General features: G+C 41.2%; 1 protein-coding gene and 1 long non-coding RNA gene across 2 annotated transcripts; one reads left to right on the top strand and one right to left on the bottom strand.

Moving 5' to 3' along the window:
• The first annotated feature begins 112 nt into the window (after window positions 1-112).
• glud1b (glutamate dehydrogenase 1b) lies at window positions 113-17,441 on the top strand. Its single transcript, XM_084342381.1, has 13 exons — window positions 113-646; window positions 5,524-5,604; window positions 5,873-5,928; window positions 6,766-6,829; window positions 7,864-7,958; window positions 9,732-9,911; window positions 11,860-11,997; window positions 12,141-12,278; window positions 12,396-12,476; window positions 13,903-14,026; window positions 15,628-15,719; window positions 15,959-16,021; window positions 16,381-17,441. The coding sequence occupies exons 1-13, from the start codon at window positions 250-252 to the stop codon at window positions 16,498-16,500; spliced, it is 1,629 nt and encodes a 542-aa protein (XP_084198507.1). The 5' UTR covers window positions 113-249; the 3' UTR covers window positions 16,501-17,441.
• Window positions 14,035-15,615, bottom strand: LOC311250585. Its single transcript, XR_014621298.1, has 3 exons — window positions 15,319-15,615; window positions 14,846-14,923; window positions 14,035-14,746 (listed from the first exon to the last, which is right to left on the bottom strand). It is a non-coding gene; the product is annotated as an uncharacterized lncRNA (long non-coding RNA).
• Window positions 17,442-18,910: the final 1,469 nt, after the last annotated feature.

The raw sequence follows: 18,910 nt of genomic DNA, 5'->3' as shown, positions 1-18,910 counted from the left end.
GAGCGCGCCCTCCGTTGGTCCTCCTCTTCCGCGTGCGTCCCGAGGAACCCCCACTGCTCTCCCTGGCTCGTGCTGCCTTTTTAAGCAAACTGACACAGCATGTCATTCCCCACTCGGCCAGAGGACGGGACACGGTGAGGAGCTGCTGTGTCGTTCATTCTACCCCCCTTCTCCTGTCGTCACCCCCATTGTCCTTGTTGTTTAGTTGCCTTTTTATTACTTCGTTTACACGGTTAGCTAGTTTTAGTCATGTATCGGTATTTCGGGGAGCTGCTGAGCCGCTCCGCGGGCAGTGCCCTGGCCTCGGGGTGCGTGGACTCCGCTCTCCCGGCGTCCTCGTCCCTGATGCGGGTCCGTCACTATGCCGACGCGGCGGACAAGCCCGACGACCCGAACTTCTTCAAGATGGTCGAGGGCTTCTTCGACCGCGGCGCCACCATCGTGGAGGACAAGCTGGTGGAGGATCTGAGGACCAGGGAGAGCCCCGAGCAGAAGAGGCACCGTGTGCGGGGCATCCTGCGCATCATCAAGCCCTGTAATCACGTCCTGAGCGTGTCTTTCCCCATCAAGAGGGATAACGGAGAGTGGGAGGTGATTGAGGGGTACCGCGCCCAGCACAGCCAGCACAGAACACCCTGCAAAGGGGGTAAGAACTCAGCCAAGCCTCTCCTTCTGGCCCCTATGCCAGCTAGCTTTAGCCAGCTACTTAGCATTGGTTAGCAGCCAGTAACATTAGCTAGCTAGTTAAGAGCACAAAACATAAGGCAGCCGCTGTCAGCAGCTGTTAACGTTACTGCACCGTTACACACAGCTTAAAGGTTAACGGCTTCATCTTTAGCTCACCGTGCAGTTAACTACACCCATGTTTCTATAACGGATGCTTATTCGTCTTGTTTGTTTCCTGTTTGTCACAACTGGTCACATGAGTCTTTTTGTGCAGTATACAGTGACCTTCCTGCTCACCTGTGGCTGTAATGTTACTGTAGTCTGTTAGCTTGCAGGCTATCAGGAAGCTAGCCTTTAAACTGAAGCAGCCCCCATTTTTTGTGTGGACAGTGTTGAGCTCTAGTCGTCAATCTTAAATGTTTTAAAAAAACAAAACATTTTGCCAGTCCATAATTCAGTGGTTTGATGAAAACTGGATGGTCCACTGGTCCACTCTTCATCTAATGTGTTTGATGTGCTGGAGAGGGCAGCTCTGAAAGCATCAGGTGTTGTGTCATTGAGCATGTCAGGCCTTTGCTGCACAAAACACATGCTTGACTATTGAAGACCTACTGCTTGCACCGTCTTCTGTCAGATGATTCATTCACACAGCACAGGCAAGCTCAGGCATAATGCACACCATTCTATAGATACCAATCACTGTTTAAACTGTTTTTGTGCAATGCATAGGCAGGTCGTGACAGTGACATATGCTCTTTGGTTCAAAGTTCAAGGTTCAAAGCAGAGGCATTATGGGTTAACGCTGCACTGCACTCTGGGTAATATGTGAATGGAAGGATATGATGTATAGGAAGACGGGAGGCGTAAGAGCTGGGGAGGGGGTGGTTGCGTTTCCAGGCACTCCTATTTGTCAGCAGCGTGACAGGTGTGGGAGGGCGCCGTGAAGAGAGGAGGTATTCTCAGTAGAAAGAGACATACCATTCAGTCAGCCAGCCAGTCAAAGGGCACATTTGAATGGTGTGGAGTGGACGTTGACCTTCTATTAACACTATGAAACCCCTCTGCTGTATCAGCTTGGTGTTGGGAATGTAGACCTATTCTGGGGAGGCATATTTCTGCTGAAGACATGTACATGGTGCATGGGCACTGTGCTGTATATACATGAATTCATTTAAAAGAATAGATGAGTCAACTCTCCTTTATTTTTGGCGCCCAGATATTCCAGATTTCTCCCCCAAACTACTTAACAGTAATGGATCAGCGCACCTATTACTGAATCTCCAGAGAATCTGGCGAGGCAGTTATCAGCTATCAGAGCGGCATTGCCTCTGTACATCTCATGAAAGCCTGAGGAGAGCAGAGCATCACTTCGATCCAAAGCTCAAAACCCAGCCTTGCAGTAACAGTCTTTTTCTTAAAGTCTAATCCAGATCCAAGGTGCAGCTATTTGGTAATCACAAGGGCAGGCCACACAAATCAAAGCAAGTCTTAGTTTTTGGCACAAAATAGGTGGAAAATAGAAATTGGATAAAACTCCTCATTTGGACTCAGCCTGCCAGGTGCTGCTGAGTTGAAATATCTCGTACATAATAGGAATCTGTGTTAAACTACGGTCACTACCTGAACTGATCCTGCATTAATTCAATGATAACTTAAAAGGCATATTTTCCATCGTAGTGTCCTGTTAAATAAGTCTGCTAGGTCCTTCAGGTCAAAGTCTTGGATAATAGGAGTGGGATAGGATTAAGAGCAGTTATTTTCAAGGGGTTTAATCATTAATATAGTGCATAGACCCTTGACTGTGTTCAGATCAGACTACAAAGTGCAAAGGCTGTTTTTGTGTGTGCATGCAGTGCTCATACACCCCCAGAGCTACATAGTGACAGCCGGGGGCTGGATTACACTGCTCTCTACTGACTTCTGAGTGAGAGTCTTAACTCAGTTTGGTGTGTGTGTTTGTGGAAGAGAGTTTGTGGAAAGTTTTCAATAATACCAGCCACTCAAAGTTTGTTTAGTCTGCAAAATTGCCAACATCCTTCTCCTTTTCTGTGCAGAAGTGGAATAAATCTGTGGGACCTTTCATGGTAATGTTGCATGTTACATGTCACATGGAAACCAAAAGTGCAGCAGTTTGTCAACGTTGCAAAGGTCCAATTTATGATTTGTAGGGTTGCAACGGTATGAGATTATCATGCTATAATAACCGTCTCAGGATATATCACATATTCATGCTATCACTGTATTTATTATTATCATTGTTATCAGTTATAATGCCCCTTCAAAGAATGGTCAGGAATTTTGGTTGAACAAACACTGAAACTTAATATTAAATTGAAAATCTACATATTTTTAATAATACTAATATAGTAGAATTCAATATTTTAAATAAGCAAATGTACACGGCACAATAACCGTCAATTTTCATACAATGGTGTACCTTTTGAAACCACGTACCACTACAACCCTAATTGTTTGGGAGAAGTTACCACCACTAAAAGTCAATCAGTCTTTCTCGAAAATTTCTTTTCAACAACTTTTGACACTCCTTGAGGAAAAAACTAAACGATTAAATGTCACCAACATTATTGCAGCCACTAATGGCATGAATAATTGTGTGCTTAATTGAAATACGACACTTTAAAAAAGCTTAAAAACTCCTGTTTCACTAAAGAAAAAAGCCAAATCTAAAAAAAAAAACGTGTCTTCAAATGTGTGTTTTTGAGTTGCCTTAGACCCGAGAGGCTCTGAAGCAGAACGCTCCATCGTGTCGGCCTTTGGGCCCGACTGTACAAATTACACTGACCTGCTGAATTTTAGCGTGGGCTCAGTTTATGTCTCAAAAATCTGCCCTCCATTTTAGAGGAATGTGTTTACAGATATGTTTTGGTCTTGTTGCTGTGGAGAGCTGGTTGTTGGGTGGAAAAATGGATGGTTGGATGGGGGAGGGGTAGGAAGCCAGGCTTGTTTTTTTCCCCGTTTAATTTGATCAGTGAACTCAAGATTGTCCTCTGTTGATCTTTGGATGAATAGAAATGAAGAATGGGGGGAAGAACCACAGCAGCTCTGAAAGATAGCACTTTGTTTTGAGAGGTTTGATCTTTTGCTCTGACTACATTAATGCAAATGGAAGTAGGTGGGCACAAATTGTAAAGATGACATCATAGTGGGTGGGTTTTAGCTCGCAGTCAAACACATGAACATAGACGAACAGTGCTTTTGTCGCCATAAAGCAATCTGCCGTCTCCTCTTTGTGCTGTTTGCCCTTGGGTTTCTCTGTGTAAGCTAACTCTGGGTGAGCTATATTTGGTGCTGCCGGACAGTCTCACACACACACAATGTGCCAGTGAGATGGAGTACTGTGACTTGGGCAGCCCAGCTGTATGATCTCATGTAACGCCCCACACAAGCTGGCCCACACATGTTACCGTAGCGACGGTAGTAAACCCCAGACAAGAGGAAGCAATGACTGGGGTCAGAGTGAAGGTCTGCGATTGGTCTGTTCGGTCTCCACCCGCCCATTGCCGCTACCGTGACTGCTAGATGCAATCAGTGATCTCTGACCTGTTCATGGTGGGACTGTTAAGAACATACTGTTCAGGCTCTGACAGTCGATCTCTGCTGATCTTTTCCTTTTTTCTGTTTCTGTTGACTTATGCACCTAGTGGAGACAGTTTCAGTGTAGGCTAACAATTTCCTAATGTTCCAGTTGAACATGGGCCATATTGTTACATATTTTGTGGTCTGAATGACTAATAGATTCAAAAGTTTTGGGATTGGTCCAGTAGATCGCCCCAGCTGGCAGCAGTGAAATGGGCTGCAATGTAATCCTTTTTTGTTTTGTTACTTAGGTGTTTTAATACGTTAGGCTGGAGCTGAACGAATCCTTTAAAACATTAAAATCACACATCAACACAAACTAACCTATCGAGGCAGCAACTAAGCTGCGGCTGATATTAGATATTATTGAATATCGCGATATTTGCTGTCATTAGCGATATTTTTTGCAGTATCTAACAGCTGTGTGATTCCTTACCTGAGAGGAAGTTATTACAATGTTATTTCTCACCTAAAAGTTCCTTTTTAATATTATTTAGTTATTTATAAGTGGCGTATGTGTTGCTGCAGAGGGAGTAGTAAAGATGTGAACAGCATATCAACCTGTCAATCCTTTATTTATTCATACTACTAATCAACATATCATAAAAACAAATGAAAATAAAATTAGTATAATTATGTATTGTAAGAAAAACGTGACCACGCCCTCACCTCAACGATGATGATAATCGTTGATCGCGATATTCATGTGGGACAATACAGTGATATAACATTTGGGATATTGCACAAGCCTTGCAGCAACTCCTGCGTTCTGTGAGGTAAAATAAGTGTTTTTGTCAAAGGAGTCTGGTGGTTTTGTACAGAGAAATACAACAGCTGTTTCTGGTCAAACAACAAAGTCTCTTACTTTTTAACAAGAAGTAAGGCTAACGATGAATAACTTGGCGTGTTACTGGCAAAAACAAGCACTTCTAAGGCTCATTGATGTGTTACAACGTTAGATATGGGTACGGACTGTTTCTTCTGTCCAAACTGTGTTCATTTAATCCGTATTTGTGCACATTTTCTGAAAGCTTACTGATGCGGAGAAAACAGAGCAGCACCATCGGAAATCATAGGGTACAAAGTCGCCAATAGTTCAAGCGTTCAAAATACAGCCCACATTAATATTTGTTATGATTGTATGTGCTCTATTTGAACATAGTAGAGACTATGACTAATATTTATTTTTCTTTGTATGGTGGCCATGTTGTAAACTGCTCCCTGTATGTATGTATGTGTGTGTGTGTGTGCGTCCATCAGGTATCCGTTACAGTACAGATGTGTCTGTGGATGAAGTCAAAGCCTTGGCCTCTCTGATGACCTACAAGTGTGCCGTCGTTGGTAAGTATTAGTCTTAGCCTTCCACAAAGCCTCCTGCTGATTATCCCCTTCATCGTCATATTAATACTGTTTGTCTTACCAGGTTCTTGTCATTTATCCACCGTTATTTAGTTCAAATTTAGTTCAAAAGCTAGCACGCCGCTGCTTTAGACTGCATTGCCACAGTGCCCGAGAATAGATATCCAGCTTTTGTTTTGCTCCTCTTTCACTGATTCCACACTGGGTATGAATGTTTCTGTGGTTATTAAGTTGTATTATTCTCCTCCAGATGTGCCATTTGGTGGAGCCAAAGCTGGAGTCAAGATCAACCCCAGGAATTACTCTGTAAGCCTTCTAATACTATTCCCCTCCCTCCCCCTACACTCGCATGCACACATAGAGATGCACAGACATGTTTAACTGTGTGCTGAGATACTGATAGGAAAGCAACAGAGCCTTAGCTGAACACTTAACATTCCTTGGACTTGGAGTTACTGGAGGGATATCAGTTTTCCTGCGTTTCTCTCTCTCTCTTTCCTGTATCCAAACACACAGGATGATTCAATAACACTAGAATGCTACAGGCTGGGCACTTGGACCTTATCCTTTCATTTTGGACTTCTTGATTAATGAGAGGACAGAATAACCAAAAGCCTCTTTCACACATTTCTGTGAATATTGATCCCTGCCTCCCATCCACAGACAACCCCATGCAGGAAATGTGTCTGCACATTTCAGGGATAGACTACGTGTGTAAGGGGCTAAAGAAAGTAAAAGATAGAGGTGGGAAAAGAGAGAGAACAGGAGCTGCCTGTTGAAGCAGGTCCTCAAATGTCTGTGTTGTTTTGGTTATAAGTTTAGTTTAAAGGCTTGAGGACTAGATGTTATGAACATTTTTTAGTTAGTAATCAATGAACTAACAGTGCCTTCACTGCCTTTAATTGGATTACAGATGGGGATTTAAGTCAGTCTGTTGATGGGTACTGTGAAATAAACAGACATGAAGCTCAGTGGCTGAGTTCACTGGAAGGGAACCTCCAAACAAAACCTCAGTTTTGTTGAAATACTAGAAGCATCTTTCTAAATAGTGTCTTTTTTGTTTCCCATCTCTTATTTAGTGGCTTCCTTCCTTGAATGTGTATTACACTGTGACCAAACAACGACATGTCTTGTCTTTTGCAGGATAATGAGCTGGAGAAGATTACCAGGAGATTCACTATTGAGCTGGCCAAGAAGGGTTTTATCGGTGAGTCTTTGTGTGAATTTAAACGTTGATTAAATTTCTAGCTGCAAAGTTTTTACTTCAGGTATTCATATGACACACTGCGTGGTATGTGGTGCCTGACAGTGTTCTTGGCATTACTTGACTGAGTTACATTCTGGTGGTGAGAGGTGAATGTTTCCACCCAGAGAAACGTTTCCTGTCCTCTTGGGCTGTTTATTCAGGTTGGGGTAGCTCAGGGTGTGCCTGTGTCAACTGCAAAGGCAGACAAATAACTGCGGTGAAAAAGAAGCAGGAGGGTTGAGATAGAAATTAGACATGGACCTGGTATTAACAAGTGGAGAAAGCACATTTGTGAGCAATCTCACCGCTGTCATTTATTTAACTATTAGTTTCCTGAAAAACAGTTCTGATAGTAGAGTTACTTATGTTGAGCGAGGCCACACATTAACATGACCACTGGTTCAGCAGGTTATCATCCCCTATACAGCCAGTTTGTTTACCCCCGTCTGTATGCATGTTCATGCTAATAATGTGTTGAGTTCAAACATGGCAAAGAGACTTACACAGGAACGGCTGCCCAGACAGCAATAGTCGTGTTAGTTAAATGGCTTCTTTTTTGACTCTTTGGATGTTATATACAATCAGGTGTTTTATTTTCGAAAATGTACTGGTTTCTTTGCGTCACAGGCAACGCGATACAGCCGTTCCTGGCGGTTAAGCTATTAGTAGTCCCATCCCCTGCCACCTACCTCTCTGCATGCCTGCTTCTGTTTTTGGACCGTCTAGAGTATGAGGCCCTTGAGGACACATGTATGTGTGTATGTGTATGTATATATATATATGACACAAGGACACAAAGCCTGGCACTCACATTTCCTCTGTCAACCAAATTCTGCAGGTGACACAATGTTCATTCAAATGTTTTGGATCAGTAAATCTACCTAGTTGTCCAAACCGAAACCTGGTTTGTGCTATTACACTATGAGAAAATTCAAGTTTGTACTTCTTGTATTAATCCTCCCTTCCTCCCTCTTCCACCCTTCTTTCCTGACCAGGACCTGGCATCGACGTCCCGGCCCCAGACATGAGCACAGGAGAGAGGGAAATGTCCTGGATCGCCGACACATATGCAAACACCATCGCACACACTGTGAGTTCTCAGACCTACGAGACCAACCGATACGACTTGGCTGGTTTTTGATACAAATTCTAAAATAGGCCAAATTAAAAGCAAGGAATGAGTCACATGTAAACCATGTGCAGTGGTTTCCTGCCACTCCCTTCCCAGCCGACCAGTGAGTCATTCCTCCCCTCTCAAAAGCTGCTTTACACACTGAGGCCTGTGAGTGTTTGTGTTACAAGCATTCTGTATCAGAACCTAGCAAACAGGGTATATTTGACTAAAGATGGGAAATATTTACTCGTGTGTTTAAGCATGTGTATATTACCGCTGTCATGGTGCAAATAGTTGTTAGAATTTTTGATAGTCAAACACTCTTATCGACCTTGATTTAACCATCTTGAGGTCGAGGGAAAGTGTGAAGGGGAATAATATGACCTCTAATGATTAGCTGATGTACTGTACACTGGACACTTTGAGGGAAGTTAGATCTAAATTTTGATAATTGATGAAATTAGTTTTCCAGCAAAAATGCAAAGCACTTTTCACAGTTTTTAGGTTGAAAAACAACCAAAACAATTATGATAATCAGAACATTTGGCAATTATTTTTCTTTCGGTCGACTTATCGTTTTAGTCATATAATTAGTATTGTAAACACTTGTATATTTGCATTGTTTTTGTTAGATATTTAAATGTTACAGCTTTAACTTTTATTTATCTGCTTCTGTGCAACATGAAAGTAGTCCAATATGGTCCCAACTTCTCTAAAATTTGTGGCATTACTGCATAATAGTATTGTTATAAGACCAAAGAAGACCAAAGTGAGCTGCTGAATGTCTCTCCTTCGCATACAATAGAATTTTATCATCTTTTTTTTTTTATGGCTGCCACTCAGACACGTTCAGCTGGGAATAAAATACTTGTTTTTATGTAGCCAGATCTATTTTCTGTCTCACTTCTTCCCACGTGGAATCGGTGTCAGACAGGTGTAGAGTCAAAGTGTCAGAGAGTGTTTGGCTGTAATTTAATTGGCTCATGATCACATAGAAGGTATTGTGACACATTGTGTCCACGCAGAATCAAAATACACCAAGCACTCCCTACCTGTGTCATTAAAATGTCAGTGACTACTAACAACATCCATTGTGGTGGATGAATTTAGCTTTTTTTCTGCATTTAGTGTTTTTATTGATTTTTAACTTTCTCCAAGCTACTCAGTTTCCCCTTCTGCTCTCCCCTTTATCCTCCTCTCACCTTACCTACAGTAGCCATGTGTCCTCTGTCCCAGATACCCCCAGCAGAGCTTTGGAGTAGGCGACACATTCCTGCTCTGGGTATCTGAGGGCAGAAAGTTATGGGTAGTGAATACTGATGTCCGTGGCACTGTGTATGTCATGCAGTTAACGCCATGACTGAGAGCTAAAGCTAATGCAGAAAGCAGATGTGCAATACAACTAATGGCCACTAGATGCTGGTTCCCAAAAATATCAAACTGTGTTGAACTCCATTGAAAAAGTAGCAGATTTTTGATTGAAAAATAACTTTTAAGAAGTTTTGTTCTCAATGCTCGCATCTTGGTGGCAGTTTGATGTCCACTGGAGAAATAAAGTCTTGTGTTATTTGTTTTTCCTTTATTGATCAGCCATGAAGGTTGTTGCCTTCTCTCACAATGATTTTCTTCAGTGGCAGACACAAATTTAAGCTTCAAAATCTCTTCTTCGTTGGCAACCTGTGGGCATCTAATGCTATGTACATAATTTTCTACGGTCTATGTTCTGATCCTCCCTGTATGTGTGTGCAGGATATCAATGCCCACGCGTGTGTGACAGGAAAGCCTATCAGCCAGGGAGGTATCCACGGTCGCATCTCAGCTACTGGTCGCGGAGTCTTCCACGGCATCGAGAACTTCATTAACGAGGCGTCCTACATGAGCATGGTGGGCCTGACACCAGGCTTCCAGGACAAGACCTTCATTATCCAGGTACGCTCACACACACTCACACATGCATGGTTTGATCATAGTAGAAAGATTTTACTCAAGAGGACAGATGAGATCCTAAACGTGCTGCAGATTCTTGCTCACAGGATTTTAAAGTTTTCATTTGAATTCACAATGAGGTCTTAGAGCTCAATCAGAGCAGCGCCATCTGTTTTCGCCTGGCCCTGATCTCCTCATACCAAGCAGACAGCAGTGAACTGACGGAGATTCCCGTCTGGGTTCATGAGAAATACTCACTGACACGAAATCCTCAATGATACATTCCCTTTTTGTGCTGATGCTGTCTGGGCTGACTGTTCAGATACCTCTGTGTACAGAAGTGCAGCGTACAGCACTTTGTGATGACATTTCACTACATAATGTTTCTATATGAGAGATGTCAGCAGTTTACTCTCCTTAGCAGTTTCACTTCTGTTTGTCGCTCTGCACGTGTCATCTGCACACACACAGACTGACACATGGGTAGGGAACCCCTTGGCACTGGCCTCCGCTGCTTTCCTAGAATGCTTTCTATAATTACCAGGTGTTAATGACAACAGTATGATATGGTATTCTTCAGACGACCCTGTATGTTAGATGCATTTCACTCAACAGACGTGTCTCTGTCAGGAAGGCAGCGGATTATCTGCTCTTACTTGTTTCTTTACAAACCAGCAAATATCTTGTCCCTGCTAAACAGAGATTTTCAAAGAAGCAACAGCAGAGAAATGATTATGTTGGAAGGGGATGACGTTTGTGTGGACGGGGTTATTTGGGTGAGGGTGTCATTGAGGTTGTGAAGAAGCGGTGACTACAGCTGAATCATGACGTGGATGTTCAAAAAGCTAATCCTTCTGTGAGTGTGTGTGTGTGTGAATGTGTTTGAGGATTATGTTGTGGTGAGATTAGATTTTCTTAGAGATTTATTAGTGCGTGAGGAGAGAGCTGATCTCTAGTATCGTATAAGATCAAAACAAGGGCATGTTTTTACTCCACTATCGTATTTTTCATTTGGATAAAAAGTCAGCCGAATGAATCCTCATTATTCTGCAGTTCTGTTTAATCCGAGCTAGGGACGTGTGATATGACAATACTGTATATGACATGATCTCCTGTGATCTTACGTAATTGTGGTTGAGATTCCCTTGTGTCCATCTGTGCCTGTTTGAGGGATTGACCAATATAATTTTCTCAGGGCTGATACAGATTATTGGTAATCAAGGAGACGGATAAACAATTTTGTAGTGAAAATGGTAGTGTAATTACAGTTTTGGAGTATTTTCCATTTTCTGTTACTTCCACTCCACTACATTTCAGTGGCAAATATTGTAGTTTTTACTCCAAATGTTTATTTGATAACTTTAGTTACTAGTTACTTTGCACACTCAGATTATTAATACAAAATATAGCTTAACTTTAATAAACAACTATTATATATTATAGATTAAGATACCCAGCAATATATAAATTAATTCTCCACCTTCACCAGCTACATTATTGTGATGAATGCATCAATACATAGAATCCAGCAATATAATATGTATTATTCTGGAAAGTAGATTTTAATGCTTATATTTTTATTTATTTTTTTATTTTTAGTTAAGTATCAGGGCCAAAGTGACACATTTTAAAATTGATTTATTTTACAAGCTGTTGGATAAAAAACCCCATTGATTCCAACAATAAAATGCAGACTATCAGATCTGACAATTGTTTGATCCCTAGACTGCTATGATACTGTACATTTGATATATGATGTTATAACCTAAACCGGCCACATGGTGGCACCAGAGTACGTAGTTACATGGAGTTGAATCACAGTTCATAGTTGAGTGAAGCAGAGTGTAGCAATTTAAAATGTTTACTTTTGATATTGTTTAATGATTTTATAAGTGAATTTCATTGTGGTGTTGGACCGTGGTGTTAATTACAATGCCGTCACTTTTCACAGGGCTTTGGTAATGTGGGTCTCCATTCCATGAGGTACCTGCACAGGTTTGGGGCCAAGTGTGTGGGCATCGGTGAGATCGATGGAGCCATCTACAACCCAGATGGCATCGACCCCAAACAGCTGGAGGACTACAAGCTGGTACCAGCACACCTTCCTTCCACTCACTTCAGTCTCCTCTCTATTATCTTACTTATTTTTTATCCTACTGATTCATTCTCACTCACATATATCACTCATCATTCACACATCATCATTCGTGTGTCCGTCTGCACTTTCTGCAGAACAACGGCACCATTGTTGGCTTCCCGGGAGCCAAACCCTACGAGGGGAACATTTTGGAAGCCGACTGTCACATCCTGATCCCTGCTGCCGGAGAGAAGCAGCTCACACGTAACAATGCCTCCAGGATCAAGGCCAAGGTAAACACACACTTTGACTGACCCACAGTGCTGTGCTTTGTGTTCACGTTTATTCACATGATTAAGGACGGGGCAACTTGTTCGCAGTCATGTTAAGTGTTTTTTTGTCTCTTCCAGATCATTGCTGAGGGTGCCAACGGGCCCACCACCCCAGATGCTGACAAGATCTTCCTGGAGAACAACGTCATGGTTATTCCTGTAAGCACACACCTTCACACACTCAGAAATGCAAACTAGAAGATATTGTAGCATTTGGATTCAAACAATGAAAACCTTTTACATTTGGAAATGAAGCTGGAGCCTAAGAAATAATTCCAAATTCATATTGAATAAACTTGTTTCTTGAATGCAAAAACAGGTTTCTAGAAGTCTCTAGAACAGGGTCTTCAACGTTATTCAGGCCAAGTACCCAGTACTGCACATATGGTATAAAAAGTCTGTTACATAATAAACTGGGTCTACAATAACATGTAGGGTGAAATGTAACAAGTACTCTACATGTACTTGAGTATTTTCATTTTGTACAACTTAATACTTCTGCTCGGTACATCACAGAGGCAGATATTTTACTTTATTTGTCTAACAGCTTTAGTTACTTTTAGGATTACAGTTTTTCATGCCCTTCCCATGCAGTGAAAACATGCATGTCCAAATGTGTTGATTTTGGATGTTTGTGATAAACTGAAGGAAGAAGAAGAAAGGAAGTTTTCCTCTATGTGTTGAGAAAATTATCTTCTTAAGTTAAATAACTAAATAAACAATAAATGTCACAAAGCTGAAAACAGGCTGTTTTCTGAGCTAAAGAAAACTTTTTATAGAAATGTGGTTCTCACAGCACAACAGCTCTACAGAAATATATGATGCAATAGAATAAAATACATTGCAGCAGATTAAACTACCCAGCAGTATATTAAGTATGAACCATAAGCATCTACAGCATTGAATTGAATCCAGAAACTTCAGATATAATAGTGAATCAACGACGAGGTATATAGAGGTAGATAGTTTGCCGATTATACTTACTTTTACTTGAGTAAGGTTTTGAATGCAGGGCTATTACTTGTAGTGGAGTATTTTTATAGCGAAGTATTAGTACTATCTAACTACAGGATCTGAATATGTCTTCCATCACTGCCTGATGAGCACCAATCAGGATTTAGCAGCATTTTATTCAAAATGTGACACTTTGTGAGGGTGTTTACTTTGGTTCCATCCCTGTCAATCAAATCTGATCAAACCACACCCATCTCCTTATGAGTGTTGTGTTTGGTGTGACACTCCTCTTAAATAATACCTGAGGATGTTTCTTCAAACTTTAAATGGGAACCCAAAGGTGGAACCCAAACAATAAGCAGAATAAAATAAAACTGTTGACTTAAGTTTATTCAAACTTCTCTCAGCTTTGAACCTGTTTTTCATGTCAAAATAATTAATCACAAAATCATTTTGTTTAAAGTTTATTCCATCGTCTATATTTTACAGAAGAATAATTCCTTTCTTCCCAAAGCAAGTCTTACACACAGTTTTTGCAATACAGAGGAAATTAATCAAAGTAATTACACACACAGTTGAGTCGAGACTTTTCCAAACAGGCAGATGTCTGAGTTTGTGTTTCATCCTGCAGGACATGTACCTGAACGCTGGCGGTGTGACAGTGTCTTATTTCGAGTGGCTGAAGAATCTCAACCATGTCAGCTATGGAAGACTGACCTTCAAATATGAGAGAGACTCAAACTACCACCTGCTCAGTGAGTACAAGACAGCTCCTTACGTTCTCCATAACATCCAGACAGACTGGAGTGTACTAGAGCCATAAGACACAGCAGGAAGATACAAGATATCATAACTTTTCCTTTACATTTGATGTTACATTGTTACCTTTTGATACACAATTCTAAAACAATACATAAACACCAGAACCAGACATTTTACTCAGCGCAGTACATGACAAATTTATTGGAAATCAGAAACAAATCTAAAATCTAAATCCTAATAATGAAAGTAAATGGTAGGGAAAAGTACTGATAGTTTATTCTGTGATCCATTTTGTGTCTTTCTGTCATTTCTGTTCTTATTCATCAGACACGGTTGGCTTGGGTGGGAGGAGTGTCATTGTCAACCAAGTTCACTGCTGCCAGCGTTTCTTCTAAATTGCGAACCCTGACCCCGTCTTTCATCGCGTCAAACTCCATCTCAAACTCCCTTTTCATATTGCCATGTACCAGAACCTTTACAAAAGGATAAATAGATATGGTACCATTATTAGACTTCAGTCTGATGCGGTCGTCATCTTGAATTTTCTCAAATTGAGGGTATTTTTCCATCATTTCACTTATCCATTCTCCAACCATTATGCTACCAAAAATGAGGTTAAATTTCCTCCCTTTGCGCCTGTTATAAAAGAGTTTGTCTTTATTATTTCTCACTTTTTTGTCGTTCTTCTTTCTATTTTCAATAAGAGTAGCCATCTGTAATAAAACAGACAAAACCATTAGTTTTTGTAAAATAAAATGTTACCATTAAATGGTACAACACATATAGTAGTCAGATTGGCTGTGGTGTTATACCTTGTACTTCTCTTGGTGTTGTGTTGCCACGGGTTACTAGGCTGGTGTTGGTGGATACTCTGGTCCTACAGCTGTTTCCTGAAGCCACAAGACAAACCTCAGATCAGGATTCACATCAGATGTGGAAGTTATAAAGTTTAGCCTACCCATCATATATTGCTCAAATTCACAAAGTAGTATTCTTAAACACCAAAGCTCTGAATCTACGAAAGCCCTGAGGGACAAGTGAAGAAAGGTGTTTTTTGTTTTGTTTTTTTTTCCTGATCTAAATAGTTTTCACTCCTGTGTTTATGACTTGAGAAATGGTGAGGGGAAAAAAAAAGTTTTGCCAGTATAATAAGTTCCTTAATTTTTCTTTCTCTCCTGTTATACATCACCAAAAAGGCTACTAATGTATTTTTTAATGCAAGATTTTTATTTTTTTTAAGTGACTGTGGTAAATCGAAAAAATCTAGATAATTGTTCATTCTTACCAGATCCGTCGGTTGAGGCAGCGTCGGTGATGTTGCTGAGCAAATTCAGTGTCAACTGGTGTCTGTTGATGTGAAGTCTGTCAAAGAGAGAGGATCTCCTTCAGACCACCTCTTCATTTATACTCTGTGTTGTTCACATACAGCCAATCAGAAAATAGTACTACCACAGTTCACCGAATGTCAAGTTGTAAAACTAGATCAACTAGATGAACAACCAGTGTGTTATCACAGACGTTTGTTAAAGATGCAGACACAGTGTGGGTTCTGATGTCTCTTTAATTTCTTCTTTTTCCCTGTTTGCTTTTCTAGTGTCTGTGCAGGAGAGTTTAGAGAGGAAGTTTGGCAAACAGGGAGGACCCATCCCTGTTGTTCCTACCGCTGACTTCCAGGCCAGAGTTGCGGTGAGTAACGTCTGCTGACCCAGACAAACACATCGTGCTGCTCAAACATGAACAAATTGTTCTCTACTGATACTTCTGCAGGTGTGATGCCTTTCAGGTCTTGACTGGTACATAATGCCTCCAGTTAATAGCCTTAATACCCTTCCAACCCACCCGTCTGTTATATGCTACCAAACTAACTCAAATCTCTCAACTAACTTGAGATCGACTTTATGGTTAACGTTCATCTTCCGTTGCAGGGTGCCTCTGAGAAGGATATTGTTCACTCTGGGTTGGCCTACACCATGGAGAGATCAGCCAGGGTAAGTGATCACAGTGCACAGTCCAACGTGTTTTACTGAGCATGCACCATATTATATAGCATAGTAAACTGAGATGAAACACAATGTTAGCGTAGATGTCTCACTGTAACAACACTCATTGGAATGAATTGTAGTGTAGTGCTATTTAACCATCTAAGTTGTTTCAGCCATTTCTCAACAATTCATGACAGGATGAAATGATAAAGTGATGACATTTTATGACCCAAAGGTCAAAGGTCAACTTCACTGCTACGTTCCATTTGTTATTCAGCACCACAGCTCAGGAACAACAACTTGACTGGTGCAAACATCCGTGAGCCGGTAAATCTCGTATAACGTGTTCTCTTCTTCCTTTGTAGCAAATCATGCGCACGGCGAGCAAGTACAACCTGGGTCTGGACCTTCGGACGGCCGCCTACGTCAACGCCATCGAGAAGGTCTTCAAAGTCTACAATGAGGCTGGGCTTACCTTCACATAAATGGCCAATCACGACCCGCACTTCCTCTCCCTCCCCTCCCCCTCCTGCTATTGATCCCCCTCTAAACAGCCTTCAGAACATATCACTGTTTACCGCTGCTTTTAAACACACACACACACAGACACAAAACACACACACACGCATACAACGCGACGTTGACTAGCCTGGTGTTTATCCTGTGATGTTTGTGCTGCCACTATACTGCATCTGCATCTCTGTTGAAGTATTGCCCTCTTCTTGTTTTTGCCTAAGGTTATATTGAGAAAAAGCAGATGGCGAGTAACGTCCCGACAGAATAAAAGACCCCTGTCCCTCCCGCAGCCCCTCATAGAAACACTCACGATATTGTTGTATGGCAGCCATGTTCAAAGCGCCCTTAATGTGGTCGTTGAATGCACGTGTGACTCTCCTGTTGCGATTATTTCAGTTGACAGCCCTTCAGATGCCTTATTTCAGAAAGAGCTGTGCTTTGAGAGGAAGACCGCCACTTCAGTTTATTTCTAACCAAAAGGGATTTAGATTTAACGTCATGTGAATAAAGAGAATAGTCATTTTATTACTCGAGTTTATCTTCTCACTCTTACTAGTGCAGATGCCAATGTTTAGGTTTCCCAATTTTCTTTCATAGTTGGTGTTTTTACTGTTGGACTCCATAGACGCTCTCCCTCCCGCTCCTCGCCCCCTCCTCTCCTCTCCTGTCGCTTTATCTCGTATATTAAAAAGCAGCTTCTCCCCAACTCCTCCGCTGGCCAAGAACGGGGAGCAGGGATGGGGGCTGAAGTGTCACTGTGACCGCCCGTCCCCTGGTTGGATTTTCCTCAGTTTTAATCGTCCAGTTCCTTGACGTTGAAATTGTGTTTAAGGAAATTATTTTTATTTTATGCATATGCATTTTTATGCTTTTTTTTTTTTTTTTTGAAACCAATAAAATGTTCAGAAAAACATACAAAAGTGTGTCATGTTAGTTTATTTTCACACCGTGTGGACTGGTAAAGGGATTAAAGATCAATCGATCTGTATTAGATTGATACCACATCTATCTATCTATCTATCTATCTACACATATCACTCTTAGGTCTTCAAGTGCAATTTCTTTTAGTACAGTCACAGCCAAAATACTAATCAAATCCTAAAAAAGCCATTAAAAACTTTAAATTGACCGGTTCCATAAAAATACATAAGACATTTTGAGTATTGGGTCATTTTGGTACCAGTGATCCACTAATGAAGGTGGTGCTTTTTATTAAAAGACACAATTTTTGTTGCCGTGCTTAGTGTCTATATAAAGCCAGCACCTTTGAGAGTTATTCAGAGACAAAAATGGCTAAAACAAGGAACCTAACGCAGGAAACACGCCTGAGGATACAGATTCTCAGCCAGGAAGGGTACAGCTGCCGCCAGATAGCCAGGAAGTGCAGATGCAGTCCTTCAGTAGTTGGATACACTCTGCAGAAATACAGACGAACCAACAGCTTGGAAGACGAACCAAGATCTGGGCGTCCAAGGCTTTCTTCAGCAAGAAATGACCGCATCCTGATCCACATGTGCAGGGAAAACCGGCAAATGACATCACAGGAGCTTCAACAGCAGTGGTCAAACCAAACTGGTGTCCAGTGTCCACCCGCACTGTCAAGAAGCCCCTGATCAATGAGAGACGGAGGTTAGCCCGGCGTCGTTGGGCCCAAGCACACAAGAACTGGACAGTCAGGAATTGGAAGAAGATTGTGTGGTCAGATGAGTCCAGTTTCCAGCTTTATCTTCCTCCTGCCAATGTGAGTACGCAGAAGGCCAGGCAAAGCATTATGTCTCACTGTCTGATGTTTCAACAGGATAATGCCCCTTGCCACACATCCATTTATATATATATATAGTTGGTGTGTAATCAAATGACTACAAATCAACTGACACACAGCAAGCGTTCTGATTGGTTAGTGGTAAAGGTATGGAGCAAAAACACTCATCACTTAAAATTTATATCCAAGGTTGGTTTACTTAAAGGAATATTTTTGGGGAGATATGCGTGTTTATGTGTCTAACCACCAACATGTCTAACTTTGAGCTTTCATTTTGAGCTTTGGGCAGAGCCAGATTAGCTGTTTTTCTTTCTTTTTAATCTTTATATTTAATTATAAAACGTCCCCCTTCTAGATATTTATTCATACTTTATATACAGACATGACAGTGCAATTTATTTTCTGTTTTTAACTCTTGAGAGAAAGCACACAAACTAGTTCAGCAGTATTCAGATCCTTTAGTCCAGTGAAATTACTAATACTAAAAAATACTCAAAATGTCACTTCAGCGTTGGTCTGTAAGTATAATCTGGAAAATGTACCTATGGTATTAAAAGAAAAGTAAAATGTGTGACTGTTACGGAGTGCTGTGACGTTAGCTTTTTACTTCTAGCGGT

The sequence above is a fragment of the Pagrus pagrus genome (assembly GCF_965226575.1).
Source record: "Pagrus pagrus genome assembly, chromosome: 21".
NCBI classification, from domain to species: domain Eukaryota; kingdom Metazoa; phylum Chordata; class Actinopteri; order Spariformes; family Sparidae; genus Pagrus; species Pagrus pagrus.
Note: the sequence above shows the minus strand (reverse complement) of the source record. Positions and strands in the feature narration are given on the sequence as shown.

Bases quoted from the DNA above. Each gene is read 5' to 3' on its own strand.
- glud1b (XM_084342381.1), top strand. From the start codon at position 250: ATGTATCGGTATTTCGGGGAGCTGCTGAGCCGCTCCGCGGGCAGTGCC. The intron at 5,605-5,872 runs GTAAGTATTAGT...ATTCTCCTCCAG, and splicing joins CTACAAGTGTGCCGTCGTTG to ATGTGCCATTTGGTGGAGCC. The intron at 5,929-6,765 runs GTAAGCCTTCTA...TGTCTTTTGCAG, and splicing joins TCAACCCCAGGAATTACTCT to GATAATGAGCTGGAGAAGAT.